The sequence below is a fragment of the Doryrhamphus excisus genome, linkage group LG8 (genome assembly GCF_037039965.1).
Source record: "Doryrhamphus excisus strain RoL-2023G ecotype Guam linkage group LG8, RoL_Dexc_Guam_v1.1, whole genome shotgun sequence".
NCBI classification, from domain to species: Eukaryota; Metazoa; Chordata; class Actinopteri; order Syngnathiformes; family Syngnathidae; genus Doryrhamphus; species Doryrhamphus excisus.
The window spans coordinates 23,500,535-23,519,134 of NC_136364.1; the positions used below are offsets into that span (position 1 = coordinate 23,500,535).

Below are 18,600 nucleotides of genomic sequence, written 5' to 3' on the forward strand. Positions count from 1 at the left end.
TTGGCCCCGCCTCTCACCTGAAAATGAATGAATGAATGAAAGTTAAGGTGGAATCTTAGTGATGGGCGATACTGCAAACATCGGTATCGATCGCATACCAAGCATATATATATATATATATATATATATATATATATATATACCGTATATATGTTAATACAGCAATGCAACAATATAAACAACAGTAAAAACAAAATAAAGAAAATAACTGAAGAATATCAATTTCATCATGCTAGTAACAATCTGCTACTTCTACTACTCTTTTTTTTTTGCTTTTTGGAGCCAGTATCATAAAACAATAGCGCACTGAGATTTCATAATTCCAGAGGGAAATGAATGAGTCAAATATGGAAGCATTGCGTCATAATATTTAATATTTATGCGTTTGAAAGGAGAAGCTGGATGTTCAGCAAGTTTGACAAAGTGTGCGAGTGTGCGTGTTATCGGAAGATGGCCGTGACGCACTAGTCACGTGGTGTGTGTCTCACCAGCACGGGGAGCTGTCCGCGGTGCTGATCCCACACAGACACACATGCTGGTCACGGAGATGAGCACGACGCTCCACAAGACCCGTCACGCAAACTAAGTCCACCAAAAGGTAGGATTTGCTACTTTGCGACTTCTCTCATCGCCGAGCCGTCACAGGAGGAGACTTTTGATGTCATTTTATTCTATTTTTCATGATGTTTTTCCACTTCCTCTGACTATGTGTTGATTCGTGGATTTTCTTTACTTAGCAGACAATGTATGCGTGTACTGAAACATATTCAATGTACGTTTTAGAAACAAATTGTGCTACCAAACACTTAGTGAGCTGTGTATCAGTAAAACATATTCCATATAGACCTTCTTCGGATCGCTTAATGGCCGTGCGCGTAATAGCGGGTGATAATTGGTGTTTAAAAGGGTTTGCGCCTGCATGTGGCTTCTGCGGGAACATTAGTCTTACCGGGTTGCCATGACAACGGGGCCGTGACTCACGGTGTGCATCAATTTGACGGCTAATGAGATTTGCAGAGCGGACGGATGCCGATGTCTGCCGCAGCAACAGGCTGCAGGGATAACATCGCTGCAGCTCTGACCTGCGCTCTTATATATACTCTTATATACATATAATACTTCATGATGTACTTCATTACTCTGAAAAAGATTCATACGGTGTATTGCCAGACATTCGCCTCTCCTGATCTTGCTGCCTTTTCATTAGAAATTGATTGCTAAACATGCAAAGGCGGGGTGGGCGATACCGGCAATGATGGTATCGATCCGATACCAAGGACAGGGCCAGGATTGCAAATATGGGAATATTTGACATTCGAAATCAGTAAAACAAACACGGCAAATATTTGAGGAAAATGAAAGACGATGTTTGGGAACAATTAAACAATATCTACACCAGTCAAAAGTTTAGAGACACTTTATCGTGTTATTGAATGGGGAAGTGTCTCCAGACTTTTGACAGGTATTGTAAATACAGCAATGTCAAACAATGATATCAATATATGAATACAATCATCTCCTTCTGTTACTTACAGTAGTTTGAGCAAAACTGAATCAATCGTGCTAAATAGTTCAAGAGACCCGAGTTCAATCCCACCCTCGGCCACCTCTGTGTGCCGTTTGCATGTTCTCCCCTCGCATGCGTGGCTTCCCTCCCCCATTCCAAAAACATGCTAGGTTAATTGGCCACTCCAAATTGTCCATAGGTATGAATGTGAGTGTGAATGGTTGTTTGTCTATATGTGCCCTGGGATTGGCTGGCCACCAGTCCAGGGTGGACAGCTGGGATAGGCTCCAGCACCCCCGCGACCCTGGTGAGGGTAAGCGGCAGCAAATGAATGAAAACAGCAAAAACTCCTATTGGCTCCCATTCAAGTACTTTGGCGTTTTGCCCCCAAAACGGCCCCCATATTTGTGATGATGATAGGCTCCAGCACCCCCCGCGACCCTCGTGAGGAAAAAGCGGTAGAAAATGAATGAATGAATGAATGAGAAGTGAATCCAATAGAAGATATGAGCTCACCTGTAGGACCTTCGTAGTGACGATGAAGCCCTCAGTGTGACCATGGTGTCCATTTTGGACTCTTCCTCCGCAGGCCTCACGATGCCGCCATTGGCACACGGCGCCACAAGAGCCAAGCCTTCCCTCCTCTTTGCGGCCCAGCTCCTCTTTGTCCTTCTGTGTCTCCTCCGTCCCGTTCACGGGGGGAGGCACAGGCCGCAGGGGGGCGGGTCCGACCCGCCCCAGGCTCCTAATGTCGACATGCTGAAAGCCTTGGAGTACATCGAGAACCTTGGCCAGACAACAGACTCCCAAGAGCAGGCGCACCTTCCCGGGGGGGACGGAGCGGACGCCAGTCAGAAGATGCGTTCCAGGGCGAGGCTGAACGAGGATGCGGTCAAAGACGCCGATGAGGAGAGCGAGGATAAGAGCGAGGAGCTGCTCCAGGCTGTGCTCAGCACCCTCCAGCAGACGGAGAAGGCCTCCGAGGCCGCGTCACGCCATCCCTCCCCCCTGGGGGGGGGCCAGGTGAGGCAACAGAGCATCACGCCTCACAAGAAGATGCCCCTCATGTTTGAGGACGAGGAGGAAGGCGAGGGAGACGAGGAGGAGGACGAACACCAGAGCCCCTTCAAGCGCACCAATGAGAACGTGGAGGAGAAGTACACGCCCCAGAACTTGGCCACACTGCAGTCCATCTTTGACGAGCTGGACAAGTTCACCTCGGAGAAGATGGCGCACAAACGGCAGGATGAGGAGAAGGAAGACGAGGACGATATGTTTCATCTGAGAAATGTGGTGTATGACGACGAAGGGGAGGACCTCGCCGACTGGGGCCCCGCGGAGGAGCAAGATGACGAAGAGGAGGAGGAGGAAAACAAAGAAGAGTCGGACAGGAGTCTTGATTACGTCGATGAAGCAGAGGAGGAAGAAAGCTACCCGGTGAAGCGGTGGACTGATCCGGACGAGGTGGACTACTACCTTTTCAAAGTGTTGGAGAAAACAGAGGAGGAAGAGCAGAAGCGAGCGACAGAGGAAGAGGAGGAGAGGGCAGAGAGGGGAGCAACTCGGCACCGAGGCGACGTTGACCCCCAGGTCGTCTACCAGCTCGTTGGCAGCCCCCAGAAATACAAGATCCCAGCGCTCGACCTCTTGGACCTGCTCGAGACCAAACAGAGCAATAACAAAGTGTGGCAGATGTCCTCAAGGAAGAGCCAGAAGATCCCTCCAGCTCTGCTGCTCCACCGACGCCCGTCTTTCAGACCCAGCGGCCCTAAAAGCCTTCAGAGGGAAGAAATCCTCAACATCCTGGGGTTGGGGAAGGACAGGAACCGGGGTCAAGCCTCCGTCAGGAAGGTGTACGGCGGCTGGCCATCGCGACTTCACACGGTGACCTCGGGGCGCGCCGGTGACGCCGCTCCCGCTCTGCGCCGCGTCCCTCCTGGTAGATCCTCGGAATACGACGGCGCCACGGCCGACCGGCTGGCGGCGTATCTGGCGGCGCAGATGCTGGCGAGGCATCCCGGCCCTGCGTACCGCTACAGCCAAAAGCGGCAGGAGGCGGGGCAGGGCGCCACGGGCTCCTTTGAACGGGCCATGCAGGATTACTTGGATCAGATGGACTCGGGGAAGGAAGCCAAGGACAAGCGACAGACTGAGGATGGAGACGGCAACGCGGTGATGAAACTGATGAGCTACCTCAATCTGGAAACTGAAGACAGTGAGAACGGCACCAAAACAGGCAAAGGCATATAGACAAAGGGGAGATAAAGTAGATATATATGTACTATATATATACGTATATATATAAATGTGTTATATATGTTATGATACATGTGGACAGAGACACAATGAAGTATTTTCAAAGATTTCAACATGCAGTCAACTGTGGTGGTCTTATTTATTAGCAGAAATAGCCATGATTTGACCTTCCTCCCATACGCCGGCCTTGACACACAAGCACCAGACCCCTTTTTACACTCACTTGTGTTTCTTGCTAATTCTGACTTAAATGTGAGCATACGTGACATACGTGAGGTCAATAAAGCATCGACTTCATCTTTTCCTTTCCGTGTCCTGCTTCTTTCCCACGTTCATAACCCTGTTGGGTATTTAAGTACAAAATACATGATGCTATTTTTAACCCTTAACTTTTCTATTGGTTCCAAAAATGCTTGGTTATGTCTAACCAGACATGACCAAGTCAATTTGCACAGAATTTGTCCAAAAATGCTTCATTCCTGCTAATTTTGGTTCATTGAGCCACATGTAGCGACAGACAGAACAATTGAATGTTCTTCCGCTAGACTGCAGAAGGTACAAGAGCGACCTTTGTGGAGAAAAGGTCACACTCGGTGGTGAGATTTTCTAATGACTTGGCTGAGTAAAGGTTGGGAAACACTGTAAAAGAATATCATCCCTGCTAAGACACGTGTGAGTCTATAAAGTATCCCATCTGGGATGGATACAGTGGAAGCCGTTGAAGCCGACATTCCTGGGGTTGGCTGTCTCAGGCCGACATACATGACCAAATATAGCTTTAACCGTGTTGAGCGTGCTTTTGGATACGCACAAATCTTTTCATCTTTAGTGAAACTAGACAGTTACGTCACTTAGTATCGTTTCACGCTGATGCACCCATTTCTTCCTCAAATGTTATGTAGGTCCTTGTCGAGATGAGTGACACTTTTCTTCACAAAGATGTGAGTATTAAAGCACGTGTTGAGATGAGTCACGTGTTAGGTAATAATCCCCTAGGATGATTTGAAGGACTTAATCAAGTGTGAATATGAGAATATTCTTAAAAAGGTGATGTTTATCATCTAATTGGTACAAATTAACATTTGGGTGTAATATAAACATTGCTATGTAACTAGCTAGCCTACATTCAAAACCTTACTTCCTATTAGGCACGCACAGACAATTGCCATGGCAACGCTCCAAACGTCTCACCAAAACCCATGACCTATACATACATAATTTACCATGATCATTTTGGCAGCTCCACCTCCTCATGCGAAGGAGCGTACATGTGACATGTTGCTGCGGATGTTGAAAGCCATTCTGGAAGACTGGAAGAACAGAAGGCCAGAAGAAAACAAACGTATTTTATCCAAACTACAGAAGGCATCAACCTTTTCTGCAGACACCGCTACTGAGAGGCAGGTTCCGCTGATTATTTGTAGCTTGTGAAGCCTTTTGCTTCATCCCGGAGAAATTCCCGTCTTCTCCTGGCTCAGTAAGCGGGTCTGCTCATATATTCCTCCATTGTCTGCTGTCACAAAAGAGTTACACTGATAAGGTCCCGTGTGAGTCACTTCTCCACAACCCTACGTTCTCCGAGGGAGTGTGAAAGCATACTGCACCTCTTGAAGCGCGTCAGCCTCCTCCAGAGAGACGCCCACAGCCGCTCTGGAGGTTTCCAGCACTTCTCCTCCCATCAGGAATTCATCCAGAATAAAGTAGGCCTTTTCAAAGTTGAAAATAATGTCCAGCTCACATACCTGGCAGGGCAAAAGAAACAAACAATATTTCACTCTTCACACGTTCACAGGACAAAAATATATTCATAATTCATGCTGTCTCATAGTTGAATACAGTTTATTTGTGGGAAAAAAGTATATATGAGAAACTCTTACATATTTCAAGGATGAAAATGGATAAAATACAAATACAGTAGGTGAAACTGTTGTTGCTGGAACTACAGGCTTTTATTGCCTCACAACAGGCTCAATAATAATAGCACAATAATCGTAATAAGAACATGGGCTACTCTTGCGGCTGTAATCCAATCCAAGGTAAAACTCAATCCACAAGCAAACGTTTTATTTAGGTCTTATTTTCTCTGGATGGATATTGGGTACTATGGGGTACTATAGGGTACTATAGGGTCTTATTTCATGTGGAGATGGCTGTTAAAAATATTTGCGTGGTCATAAACAGGTTTTCTAATTACCAAAATATTCAAATAATAAGTCAGGAATTATGCATCTGGAGTCAATTCCTCGTAATAAGCCAGGGTTTTCCATTGGTCATATTTAAAAAGAAGAAAATGGTGGAGCACAGGGATAAAAAAACAACAACAACAACAACAACAACATAACAACCTGTATGTAAAAAAAATAAAAACACTGTAATAAAAACACTGACCAGCTGTGTGGAAAGCAACCACAGCTGTGTGCCGGTGAACAAAATGAAATCAGCACCAATAAAAGGGTAACTTCATTCCTCCTGTTGTGTTCTTAAACATGATTTAAAAAAAAACATGAGCTAATGTTGCACATATTTCACGGCACAAACCAAAAATCTCAGCCCCAACACCAATGCTGACATGTTAAACAATATAAAATCATCTGCAGATTTGCCCAAAACCTTTTTGTGGCCAGGTCCTCGGTGGCCCCCCGCTGGGTTCACGGTGACGGGTTACATGCTGAGGTCGTATTTTGTGCAAATGCTACGCTGTAATGAGTGCGGACCTCCAACAAGGCCAAACCGTTGGAAGAAAAGTGAAAAAAATGTCAAGCGTGGTATTTGACTCAGGCCCCCACACGGCTGATGTAGCATGACAAACTCACAGGTGGTGCGGGGGGGTGACGACTCAGTACAGTAAAAAATAAATCCCTGCATTTGCCTCTAAGGTAGAGAAGACATGAGAACGCGGAACCGTAGAGTCAATAGAATCTGTAGGAGTAAATGGACAGAAACATTGTACAGTAATACGGTCAAGTGGATATGTGAAATGAAATAAAACAAACAAAGGACAATACTGTATGAAGCTAATACTGTAATACTGTAGTACTGTTATCTATCTAAAACATGCATGTGTACTTACATTCCCAAAGTATTTATCCAGCAGCTCCACATATCTGTGTAAAACTTCCAGGCTCAGCAGCTCATTATCCTGGTCCTCCAGCCCGGCACAGAAATACAGGCTGGCATATCTGCATTGGACGATATTCCTGTTAGCTGCGGATGTCCCATATTGGCTTTTGTGCTGAAAACCCACATGCCGATATTGTCCAACTCCCAATTTCTGATAGCGATATCAGCCGATACCAATATGTGTAACATGACATATCTCCTGTGGCGGAACGAACACGTGTGTTTTTAAAATATAGTTTTTCATCATCTGGAAAAAATCTCATATAGACCGATATCACATTTTGATATTGATACAGGGCCGAGCCGATAATTATCAGACATTCGTACTGTTGATATACTGTGACAACCATGACACATGGTCAGTCCAAATGTCGATAGTGTACCAAAGCTAGTATCAATATCCCATTGGTGCTAGCTCGATGAGAGCGCTATTTACCTGCGCCTTGGTTATGTTTTTGCCTGCAGTTATCTCTTTGTTTGTTGGTCTGTGATCAAAATTACTTGGAAAAGTTGTGACTGGCTTGGATAACATTTTCAGGAATTGTCGTAAATGGGATGTGGAAGAACTGACTAGATTTTGGGGGGGATCCAAAATTTTCCCCAAATTCACCCGAGTTAATTACCTGCTCCCACTGCCACATTTTTATCAACTTATTCGATGTTGCAGTTTTGGTGGATGAGCTGAAGTTATACAATAACACTATAATCCCGAGCAGACTTTAGCCTTACCAGGGTTGTTTAAGTCCAGGAGAGGGTACAGTAGTTACTCTCCAAGTGTTATCAGTGTTACGATGCTGCCTTGGAAAGTTAATCAGTGAACAGTAGTCTGAGGCGCACACCTTTTGTAAACAATCTTGAGGTCTCTCCATTGGAGAAAATTGCATGAACGCGGTGGACGGGCCAACACGATGGCCATCATGTCCCGGATAACTTTCTTCTTCTCCCGGTCCGTTAGAGGAGTGAACCACTTCTGCAGCCGCAGCCTTCCCTGCTTGCTAAACAGCAACAGGAAACGGATCTGGAGAGTACAAAAGCGGCAAGTGAAAAACCCATCAAAGTGTTCATGTCGGACATTCAAGAACGTACAACATACAGAACGCTGGCGACCAAACCTCCACACAGGAACATTTCGAGCATCACCTTTGACAGCGGCTCCCGATAAATACAAACACCGCTGTTGCCAAGAGCGCCATTAAAGAACAGACTTTGCCCTGAGACGCATCGCAAACAACAATGGCTCAACTGCTGCAAGATAACCCACGCTGTGTGGAAATAATCTTACATACGTAAAAGTACACACGTTTACTAAGGAACTAATGACTAAGGCGCATACATGTCAAGGAGTTACTAAGGAACTAATGACTAAGGCGCATACATGTCAAGGAGTTACTAAGGAACTAATGACTAAGGCGCATACATGTCAAGGAGTTACTAAGGAACTAATGACTAAGGCGCATACATGTCAAGGAGTTACTAAGGAACTAATGACTAAGGCGCATACATGTCAAGGAGTTACTAAGGAACTAATGACTAAGGCGCATACATGTCAAGGAGTTACTAAGGAACTAATGACTAAGGCGCATACATGTCAAGGAGTTACTAAGGAACTAATGACTAAGGCGCATACATGTCAAGGAGTTACTAAGGAACTAATGACTAAGGCGCATACATGTCAAGGAGTTACTAAGGAACTAATGACTAAGGCGCATACATGTCAAGGAGTTACTAAGGAACTAATGACTAAGGCGCATACATGTCAAGGAGTTACTAAGGAACTAATGACTAAGGCGCATACATGTCAAGGAGTTACTAAGGAACTAATGACTAAGGCGCATACATGTCAAGGAGTTACTAAGGAACTAATGACTAAGGCGCATACATGTCAAGGAGTTACTAAGGAACTAATGACTAAGGCGCATACATGTCAAGGAGTTACTAAGGAACTAATGACTAAGGCGCATACATGTCAAGGAGTTACTAAGGAACTAATGACTAAGGCGCATACATGTCAAGGAGTTACTAAGGAACTAATGACTAAGGCGCATACATGTCAAGGAGTTACTAAGGAACTAATGACTAAGGCGCATACATGTCAAGGAGTTACTAAGGAACTAACGACTAAGGCGCATACATGTCAAGGAGTTACTAAGGAACTAACGACTAAGGCGCATACATGTCAAGGAGTTACTAAGGAACTAATGACTAAGGCGCATACATTTCAAGGAGTTACTACTAATGAGGAACTTATGAGTAGCGGTTTGTCCCCTGTACTGTAATATGGTGCTGCTGAAAGTGTTCCCATCAAATATAAACCTTTCCAAACCAGGAGTCGATCCAGTTTTAGATCTCCACACAATTTTCCCAAATCCTCATCATAAATGATAACAGAATGAAACTGCTGCCATGATGAAATCTTTCTTCTGTCAGTGGAAATACTACAATGTCAAAATCTAGAAGGGAAGGGGAGAACCAGATGAAATGGACGTTGCTGCAGCATCGCAAGAGGTGGATAACATTGTGTGTATAAGCAGTACATACGGTACTTTATGTAAAGTAATCCCTTCTTTAATCCCTGACTGTAATCATATCATATATTTTATAGTTTGGACAAAGAACCTGTTTACAACCTTGTACATATGTTTTTTAGCCCCCCAGACCTAAATACACAAATACAGCTTACATTTGCATTAGCAAATATGGTAGACATAACAGAAAAGCCAATTAAGACCGAGTTAAGACTCCTATGTGCAACCTCAGCTGCTTACCATAAACTCTAACTACATTTTGTACTACAGTGTATCATACGATGCTCGTGTATTTACAATTACAAAAACCGTGAACATATTCACCATTCATATTTAATTTTCTAGTAATTAACTTCTTAAAAAACAAAACACAGGGAGTCCAATGAACCATGCTGTAATTTACGATGGATTTATTATATTATATTATATTTTATTATATTTATTATATTTATTATATGGATTTATTCATTCATTTACGATTTTATTCTTGTAAATTGATGGCTTTATTCTCTAAATCTCAGATGATTGTAATCAGAATCTGATTCTGATTCTCTACTCTTTGGAAGCAGACATTGCCTGAGAAACGGAGGGGACCTTTGGCTTTGGGCAAAGGTAATATTCCTTTTTTTTTTCCTAGTAAATTTCAGACCTTTTTTCTGATAAATTTATGACTTAATTCTCATAAATTTACAACCTTATTCCCAACATCTCAGATTTTTCTAAAATAATTCTTTCATTCTGGCAACTGAAGTACCTTTTTTAACAGTGTATTGTCTATTTGGTGGTAGTTACAATTTAAGAAGTACACATATTTCAGCAAGTAATAACAAATTTAAGCCAAAGACAAATAAATTAGGCGCTGCAGGCCGCAAATGGCCCCTGGGCCATGTTTTGGACACCACTGGCAGGGTGTATGATGAAAAACTAGTATAAATATTTTTTCATAAAAACCTACTTTTAAATTGTGCACTTAACTTAAACTTAATAAAATAAACAAGCTACTAACTTTCAGAAACAGCTGACACTCACCATTTTGGCTCTCAGCGGTGGGACTCCAATCCTAAAACGGGAAATTTGCCCCCCCAAAAAGTCCTTTAAATCGCTGAAGCTGAAGTCTTCTTTGTCTGTTGTAGCCTACATTGTGTCATCCCACCTTTGCCGCACCTACACACGCACACACACACACACACACACACTCACACACACTCACGTTGACTTTGAACAGAAGGCACATTGTCTGAACGCAGTGCAGTTCCGGGATGTGCCGCCAGGGGGTCGCAGGTGCTGGTCCACGTGGTTTGAGCGGAGACTAAAAAGCAGAGCAGAGAGAAGACGTCAGTGTGATGCTTGCACAGTCAGCATGTCTCTCTATCGCAACCTGGCCTGGTTCCTCAAGGGAATGACTCAGTACACCAGGTAGGATCTTCTCGCTTTGCCTTCTGATGGCTAACAATCTTACAATTTCATTTATTCACTTTTTTATGCTATATTTTTTTCACTATTACTTTAAATATTTCATTCAACTAGTTATTCTAATTAACAATTGAAATTGTGTTTGTCACTAAATTCTGTACATATTGTTAAAAATGCATATTTTCAAGAAATGAAATGTCTATTTTATTCAGGTTTTTTCCCCCCTTTCGTGTCCAAACTTTAGGGACCCTGTAGATCATGTTGGTGATGTATATAGCTTGGTTGAAAAATAAATAACAATAAACCAAAGATTGCACCAAAACACATGGCAGGCCACCACCTAGCGTGGAAAACTGTCTCATGTTTGATGTACATATTTACTGCTCATAATAATAGATAATGATAATTAGATTAGATTAGATTAGATTCAACTTTATTGTTATTGCTCATGTCACTGGTACAGGGCAACAAAATGCAGTAATGCACTAATAATAATACTAAATAATAAAATATAACTACCAACTTCTATATGTCCATAGTCAGTGTTACTTTCCAGTGCCTTAAGGACAATTGTACACTATATTTTGTGGCAAAGCGGGTCTATACAGCTGCCTGAAGCTAACTTTTCATTAGCCTGTGGTACATTCCACAAATACAATTATAAAAACAGCAAATGCAAGAGTGAAGAAAAAGAGGGAAAAAATGGCGGCGCCAATAGCACAAAGCTAAGCTTAAAAACATAACTAAGCCAGTATTGGTGTTGATATAATACAAAATAAATACAGAGCCAGCATCGCCAGCATGACTTTTTACATGAAATTGTTCCAGATTCATGAATAAGTGCACGACAGCACCTTTTAATTTTGTTTTCAGACAAACAAAAAAGCTTGTCTGTGAATATTAAACAATATATAAATACAACTAAGAATATGTAACAATATCAACAAAATACAATTTTCCCTTTTTTACTAAATACAATTGAACAACATAAGTAAAACAAAACAAAAACTTTCATTCAAATCCTTAGCAAATATGTACCTGGAAATACATAACTAAAACCCAACAATACAAAAAAAATTCTGAGCGTAAACATAGAAGAGGAGTGAAAAATATGGCCGACGTCACACATCAATACAGACGACGGACTCGTCCATCCCCAACTATATGGTATTTATAGTGTTAGCATTTATTACAAAAAGTTCCCCCCCTCGTATCCTTGATTTTTCAGCATGCATGCAAAGTTTGGACACCCGTGTTGTGCAGGAAGTGGAAGTCGAAAAAGAAAGGGTGGAAGCGGTATCCCGGTACTGCAGGACAAATCCTGTCATGTATCTGAGCTCTGGTACACAAGAAGCCGTGTTGGCTGAAAAGGTGCTTTTGTCATCGCTTCGCTTTGTTCTGTGTTGTCGCTTCTCTAACAGTGGCCGCTTCTCACCCTGCACTAATATCGCTCTGCATGACACCAGCGAACAGAGCCAGCATTTAGCCTCACACACACACACACACACACACACACACACACACACACTCTCAACAATGGCATACTGGACAATGGTTGGAATTGAGGTCCATGATACCGTCCCGTTGGCAGTCAGGGTGGAACAATCTCTCAGTCATCGTCTGTGTACAGTAAAAGCTCTGACACTGACCCCTCTGACCCAAACACACTTCCTCTTTCTGATCAAATACAGTAGCAGGTGAGCTGTACCGTACGGTACTAGTACTGCATATAAATCACTTACCCGATTCCTGAGGCCTGGCGTGACAAATCATGAGACCTTGCTGATAGACGTTCAACGTCCGTGTTCCCTCTTTGTAGAAATGCTTTCCTATCGGCCTCCAAGCGCTTTGTGGAGAAGGACCTGGAGGTGTCTCTGGCAGGACGAGCCTTCATGATAACTGGAGCCAACAGCGGCATCGGGAAAGCGACAGCCATGGCTATTGCAAAGAGAGGTACTCAAATTATATACAGTACATACATCTTACAAAAAGAAACATATATTATTTATTGATATTACAGTGGACCCCGCCATTTAACTCATTCAATCCCAAACGTTCTTCAAAAGACAAGCCGTTCACCCACTTTAGACCATTTTCAAGGCTCACAGAATATTGTGTCCAATGGCTCTATGCATAAACATCCGACTGACAACTTGACCTTGCTAACTGGACGTTGCTAACTGGACGTTGCTAACTTGACGTTGCAACTTGACGTTGACGATCTCCTCCACTTTCAGATGGTATGTAAAAAAAGTGACTGTTGTAACTGTTAGAATCAGTTCCAGAATTGTTAACTTGCAACGGAAGCTAACAAGCTAAATGCACAATCAAGTTTTAAGCCGTGAATATCCCTCACAAAGTAAATAACGTACCAAGTGTTTTTCTTATTACCAACAAGTCCCAAGTACACGTGTAAGCAATGGCTAGCATCACTTATTCTGACAAGCCCTACGCCAATGTGAGTCCCCCAATCCAAGGCACGGTTCCGCTACAGCTACAATATAGGAATATCAAGGACCATGACGGCCATGTCACCGCTGCTGGTCGCCACAGGTGGAACAGTCCACATGGTGTGTCGGAACAAGGACAAGGCTGAAGAGGCGAGGGCTGAACTTGTAAAGGAGACAGGAAATAAAGTACAGTGGGACTCTTTTCTCTCCTGACATTTCCCGTCCAAAAGACGGATACGGGCAGATGTACGGATACGGACATTTACAAATGTAAATGTCACCACAGGAGATCTACGTCCACATCCTGGACATGTCAGAGACCAAGAAGGTGTGGGAGTTTGCTGACGCCTTCAAGAGGAAGTACAAGACTCTAAATGTCCTGGTGAGGAAACGATGATGATGATGTGTGTCGCTGTCACGTTGATGGATTGATGGTAATGTCATCTTAATGTCACATCCGTCCAGTGAATGTTGTCCTAATGTGCCTAGATCAATAACGCAGGGTCTATCATGAGTCAGAGGGATGTGAACACGGAGGGTCTGGAAAAGAGCTTTGCCACCAACGTCCTCGGTGAGTGAACACGACGGTGTGAGGAGACCTCCGACATGACGTGGAGGTGTAAGGGGTCCGTCCCCCTTATCTCTATCTGTCTTCCAGGGATTTACATTCTCACCAAGGGTCTCGTTCCTCTGCTGGAGAAGAGCGCAGACCCCAGAGTGGTAAGTCAGAGACACTGCTAGAGGATGAACTCATGTACGGAGCACAGAGCAGATGGGAACATTAAGAGGAATTAGAGGACCAAGCTCAGCCAAGGCCAACTGGTCCTAATGTGGATCCGCACCAGAACATCCACCTACCTAAATGCCAGCATCCTGCATGTGACTGATGTTTTCATGCTGCCTAAATGTTGGCGATGCACGCGCTTCTGTGCCCAAAAACATTCAAGCATTTTCCCACATAAAGTTCTCCCATCATGTCCACTTACTCCAGCAGCACCCACAGCTTCATTCCTGTGTGTGCAGATTAGCGTGTCATCAGGGGGCATGATGGTGCAGAAGCTCAGGATAGGGAACCTGCAGTCAGAGAGAGGTCGCTATGACGGCACCATGGTCTACGCCCAACACAAGGTACCAATCGTGTTTGTGTTTCATTATCATTCGGCGGGGACTACCTGTACATTTTACAACTTAAAAGGTCGAGGCATAAATCAAAACGCTGGGTTCCAGAGGGCGTTGCTGCCTTGAAGTAACCTCCCTCTTTTTTTGAGAAACTTGGGACTGTCGAGTCTCTATTCCGGATGGCATTGGGGATCCCACACACCTTTTAAAAAGATAAATCACTGTTTAACATCAACTCCTATAATGTTGACTTCGCAGCAAGCGACACAACAAGTCCTTCTGAGCACTTGGGAGTGGGACCAACCAACATGGAGGCGAGCCGTGGCTGGAATAATTTAAAACAGACCGTTTTTGGGAAGAAATGTGCAGGTTCTGGAACAAGTAGAAAGCTTTCTGTGCTGGTATTGTGTGCAGCTGCTCTACAGGAGTCCACAACGCAACACAAAGGGCCACAAATGAGCATAACAGGTCCCCTTTATGACACGTGTGTTCCAGAGGCAGCAGGTGGTGATGACGGAGCAGCTTGCAAAGATCCACACGAGCATCCACTTCTCTGTCATGCATCCAGGCTGGGTGGACACTCCTGGTATGGCAAGTCCTGTTTGCTCACTATAAGCCCAAACTTTTGGTCATGGACTAGACATATGATGCCATCATCTGTTGGCATCTGAAGAAGACTAAGGCCATCATGTAACAGCAGGAGGACAGCTACTGATAGCATGTCTGCTTCACCATAAAGAATTCTTTTAGAAGTAAAATATAACACATTTTAACAACAGACTGCAAATTTCAATATGTGTGAATCTTTGTCCCCTTCCTCCGCCATACGTGTGTGTGTGTGTGTGTGTGTGTGTGTGTGTGTGTGTGTGTGTGCGGCAGCTGTGGCGAACGCCATGCCTGACTTCCATCGCTCCATGAAGGACAGCCTGCGAACCCCGGAGCAGGGCGCTGACACCATAGTGTGGTTGGCCGTGTCCGAGGCCGCCGCCGCCAACCCCAGTGGACGCTTTTATCAGGGTGACGCCAACATATTCATTTCTACATGATATGTATTCTTTATTTCATAGGCCTTTCCAGGCTATGAAAAGGTGCCTCTGTGACATGCACACGCATGCGCACGCAGACAGCGTGCACGCACACAGACGCACCTCAGTGACCTTTAAGGGGCAGGTGGCATCCATGTAGAACAAAAACCTAGGATTTTTTTTTTTTTAGACCAAACAATAACAAAATGACACAAACGAATGTGGGAGGAAACCCACACACGCACAGAGATTGGAAGCCAATCTCCCAACTGTGTGGCCAATATGCAAACCGCTCGTCCACCGTGCGGGCACTTCTGATCATATAATATAGAATGCAATATTCCTTTAATATGTCATGTTTCACGCTGTGAAGTTGGGCAATCGCTGTTTGTGACGTGTATTTTGTCACAGGCAAATCGTCTGTCAAACATAAGCAGCCTTTCTGCTTTTCAACGGTATTAAACAGCAACTGCATTATTTGGCCGACCATACGTCTCACAAGGGTGTGCGTCTGGATGAGCTTGGAAAACGGCTGGATATATTTGAGACGGGCGAGTTCCTTTTGTGTTGTTTTATGTTGCTACCACTTATAAAAAAATATACATTTGGCACACCGGCTCGCTCATGCTCAGCTTTTTAGTCAATATTTTGGCATTTTGCTTTGCATGCTTTTTTTTCTGTGTTGCCTTGCATCGCTCCTCAGGGCCCTTTTTGCAATGTTGGTATGCTAACGGCATCGCCGTCCCCACACAGACAAAGCCACTGTATGACTGACAAGAGGTCTCACTCTGTTGTTGTTCTATGAAGCGTGTAGGTAACTGCCTGACACGCTAGCACGTGGCAATATACGGAGGCCGTCAAAATTATCCAATTATCCAACAAGATCTCGTAACACCCCTTGTTAAAACTGCCGTTTCTCAAAAGATCAAGTAGCAAGCCAAAGCATTCAAACAGAATTTCTTTCCCAACCCCCAGTTTTGGACACAACTCCATCTCTGTTATTATACAAATCTGTGAGTAACAGTCTAGATGCCCTTTATTATACCATTTGACAAAATTGCGTGCCCAAACAAAGCACCCTTTGTGCCAACTTCCAGTCAGGGCATTTTTTATTGAGCGTGACTGCTAAATAGCCCACCATGGAGCCGAGCAAGCAGCCACAATATTGAATTCAAGAGGGAGGTCATCACAAAGTACAAATACTGCGTCCCTGAGAATGTGTAAATGGAATAAGGAGAATGGCTGATAGATTTTTAAACCTTTTGAAGCTTATTTTGCACTAAACAGGAAGTGGCTATGTGCATGTTTTAATGCTGTGTCACTCATGTTTCTGTTGTCGTTTCATAATAGTGATAAAGTTCACGCTACAATGCATGTCAACATAAATGGACCCATTTTTCATGAAATTACCCCCTTGTGCCTCAATTTTTATGCTGACATAAGCAAAGACCGCACATGTGGATGTTGGCCTAACTCTGGCCTATGCCTAAGTGGACCAGGACAACATCAATGGGAAAATGTCATGATGTCATGCGGAAATTTTTGCAGGAAAAAAAATCATTTTGAGGAAAAGCAGTATATGAATTTCAGTCAAATGTTCTGTGTGTGTTCACGCAAAGACCGCAGGATGGTGGCCACTCACCTGCCATTGGCCTGGACACACAGTTCCCCTCTGGAGGAGCAGAAACTCATCTCCGCACTGGACGACTTGGCCAAGATGTTCCAGCCACACTGAAGAAGAAGACACCGGTGCATTTTCACCACTCTAACCAGTAGCCCAGTAACCAGTGGACAAACATCTGAATCCCCCGCCTTAGAATCATCACTACTGTATAACATAAAGCCGCATTAAAACACAAAATGCGTTCTATATCGGCGTGTAACATTGCAAGGACTAAAATTAAAATTCAAATTAAAATAAAAACAGCAATTTTTACCCGACTTTTTCAAAGTTGTCAATCAGGTGGGAATCTGATTGGACCAAAGTCATGACCGCTTTTCAACGATGCAGGCCAAGCTTCGAGATCAACCTCCTTGTCGTGTAGTTAACACTTGTTATTAACATTTATGTTGTGTTTTTGTCGTGTTTGTCACGCAGTGTAGCGGGTTGATCTCCAGCAGGAGGCCAAGTGTTGTCGCCATGGCAGGGGTGTCCAAAAAGTGACAAATCCATTTTGATTATTAAAAGGCAATGTAAGGAATGTAGATATGCGATGAAGTTATGTATAAAACAGGCTGCATCTCAGCTTTGGGTTATAGGTGACAAAGCGTATTTTTCTTATAACGTGTCCTTCATTTCACTACAAATGAGTTTCTTGTTGCAGTCCACTTGCATTGGGTGCAGCAGGTGGGACATTGCCTTCATTTTCAAAAATGGTTAATCCTATGTAGATATGCCAAGAAGGTCAATATAAAAACAGCTTTGTGTTATACTAATAGAATATCAATACTATTAGTTATTAGTAGCAACATTTCAACTTTTTCCACATTTTTGCTGTTTTTTGTTTGCTTAATGGGCCAACAAAAACAATCTACAGTCCGCCCTTTGAACATCCCTGCTCTATGGGCTTTGCAATAAATCCATGTATTTATTAATATCTGTAGTCACTGGGATTGGAGCTTCCAAATGCTTTCCCAAATAAAATGCTAAAAATTAATGACTTGAGTTTTTTCTCCAATTGTCTTAAATGACTCACTGAAAACAATAAAATGCATATTTAATGAATGAAGCTATGACTCGTTCGTCCCGCATGTGAACTAGTAAAGACCACCGAAGGAAAGGGTATTTACTACAGTATTTACTACTACAACTACAACTTACCTCTCATACGATTACTGCGCTGCTAATTTCCACCCTAGTTAGCCACTAAAAAGGAACTGCACACAAACGACCAGCAAATGTGAAATCATGACCTTCAATGCGACCAAATTCAGCAACTAGCAGGAGGACACAACTGAAGTAAAGAACATGCTAATTGGAAGACAAGTTCTCGTGCGGAACAGAAAAGTTCGCGCCGGGTCGAAACAGGAAATTACAAAATAAGAGACAAAACAGGAAATCGTAGTGGCGGCAAGACCAAGCCGGATGTCCAACCTCAATCAACATAACATTAATAAGAATCCATAATATTTATATAGCGCCTTTACATGCAGTACAGTACATTAAAGTACGATTCAGCAAACTG

The 18,600-nt window shown here is 43.5% G+C and overlaps 3 protein-coding genes across 5 annotated transcripts; 2 read left to right on the forward strand and 1 right to left on the reverse strand.

Moving 5' to 3' along the window:
• The first annotated feature begins 488 nt into the window (after window positions 1-488).
• scg2a (secretogranin II a) lies at window positions 489-4,060 on the forward strand. Its single transcript, XM_058079357.2, has 2 exons — window positions 489-598; window positions 2,097-4,060. Exon 2 carries the CDS (start codon window positions 2,105-2,107, stop codon window positions 3,755-3,757), a length of 1,653 nt encoding a protein of 550 aa, XP_057935340.2. The 5' UTR covers window positions 489-598; window positions 2,097-2,104; the 3' UTR covers window positions 3,758-4,060.
• On the reverse strand, window positions 3,318-12,755 carry ap1s3a (adaptor related protein complex 1 subunit sigma 3a). 3 transcript variants are annotated; one of them, XM_058079366.2, is made up of 6 exons: window positions 12,564-12,755; window positions 10,438-10,717; window positions 7,723-7,901; window positions 6,834-6,942; window positions 5,368-5,505; window positions 3,318-5,273 (listed from the first exon to the last, which is right to left on the reverse strand). In XM_058079366.2, the coding sequence occupies exons 2-6, from the start codon at window positions 10,438-10,440 to the stop codon at window positions 5,238-5,240; spliced, it is 465 nt and encodes a 154-aa protein (XP_057935349.1). In that variant the 5' UTR covers window positions 10,441-10,717; window positions 12,564-12,755; the 3' UTR covers window positions 3,318-5,237. The 3 variants fall into 3 exon arrangements, with proteins under 3 accessions (XP_057935349.1, XP_078649191.1, XP_078649192.1); XM_078793065.1 differs by having other exon boundaries at window positions 5,194-5,276; XM_078793066.1 differs by lacking the exon at window positions 12,564-12,755 and having other exon boundaries at window positions 5,194-5,276; window positions 10,438-10,950.
• Window positions 10,673-18,072, forward strand: dhrs12la (dehydrogenase/reductase 12-like a). Its single transcript, XM_058079363.2, has 10 exons — window positions 10,673-10,824; window positions 12,641-12,774; window positions 13,375-13,457; window positions 13,558-13,653; window positions 13,761-13,842; window positions 13,930-13,991; window positions 14,295-14,399; window positions 14,886-14,976; window positions 15,270-15,407; window positions 17,035-18,072. Exons 1-10 carry the CDS (start codon window positions 10,769-10,771, stop codon window positions 17,148-17,150), a joined length of 963 nt encoding a protein of 320 aa, XP_057935346.2. The 5' UTR covers window positions 10,673-10,768; the 3' UTR covers window positions 17,151-18,072.
• Window positions 18,073-18,600: the final 528 nt, after the last annotated feature.

Bases quoted from the DNA above. Each gene is read 5' to 3' on its own strand.
- scg2a (XM_058079357.2), top strand. From the start codon at position 2,105: ATGCCGCCATTGGCACACGGCGCCACAAGAGCCAAGCCTTCCCTCCTC.
- dhrs12la (XM_058079363.2), top strand. From the start codon at position 10,769: ATGTCTCTCTATCGCAACCTGGCCTGGTTCCTCAAGGGAATGACTCAG. The intron at 14,400-14,885 runs GTACCAATCGTG...CGTGTGTTCCAG, and splicing joins TGGTCTACGCCCAACACAAG to AGGCAGCAGGTGGTGATGAC. The intron at 15,408-17,034 runs GTGACGCCAACA...GTTCACGCAAAG, and splicing joins CAGTGGACGCTTTTATCAGG to ACCGCAGGATGGTGGCCACT.
- ap1s3a (XM_078793065.1), bottom strand. The intron at 5,506-6,833 runs GTAAGTACACAT...TTGCCCTGCCAG, and splicing joins TGGATAAATACTTTGGGAAT to GTATGTGAGCTGGACATTAT. The intron at 5,277-5,367 runs GTGCAGTATGCT...CTTTTGTGACAG, and splicing joins AGGCTGACGCGCTTCAAGAG to CAGACAATGGAGGAATATAT.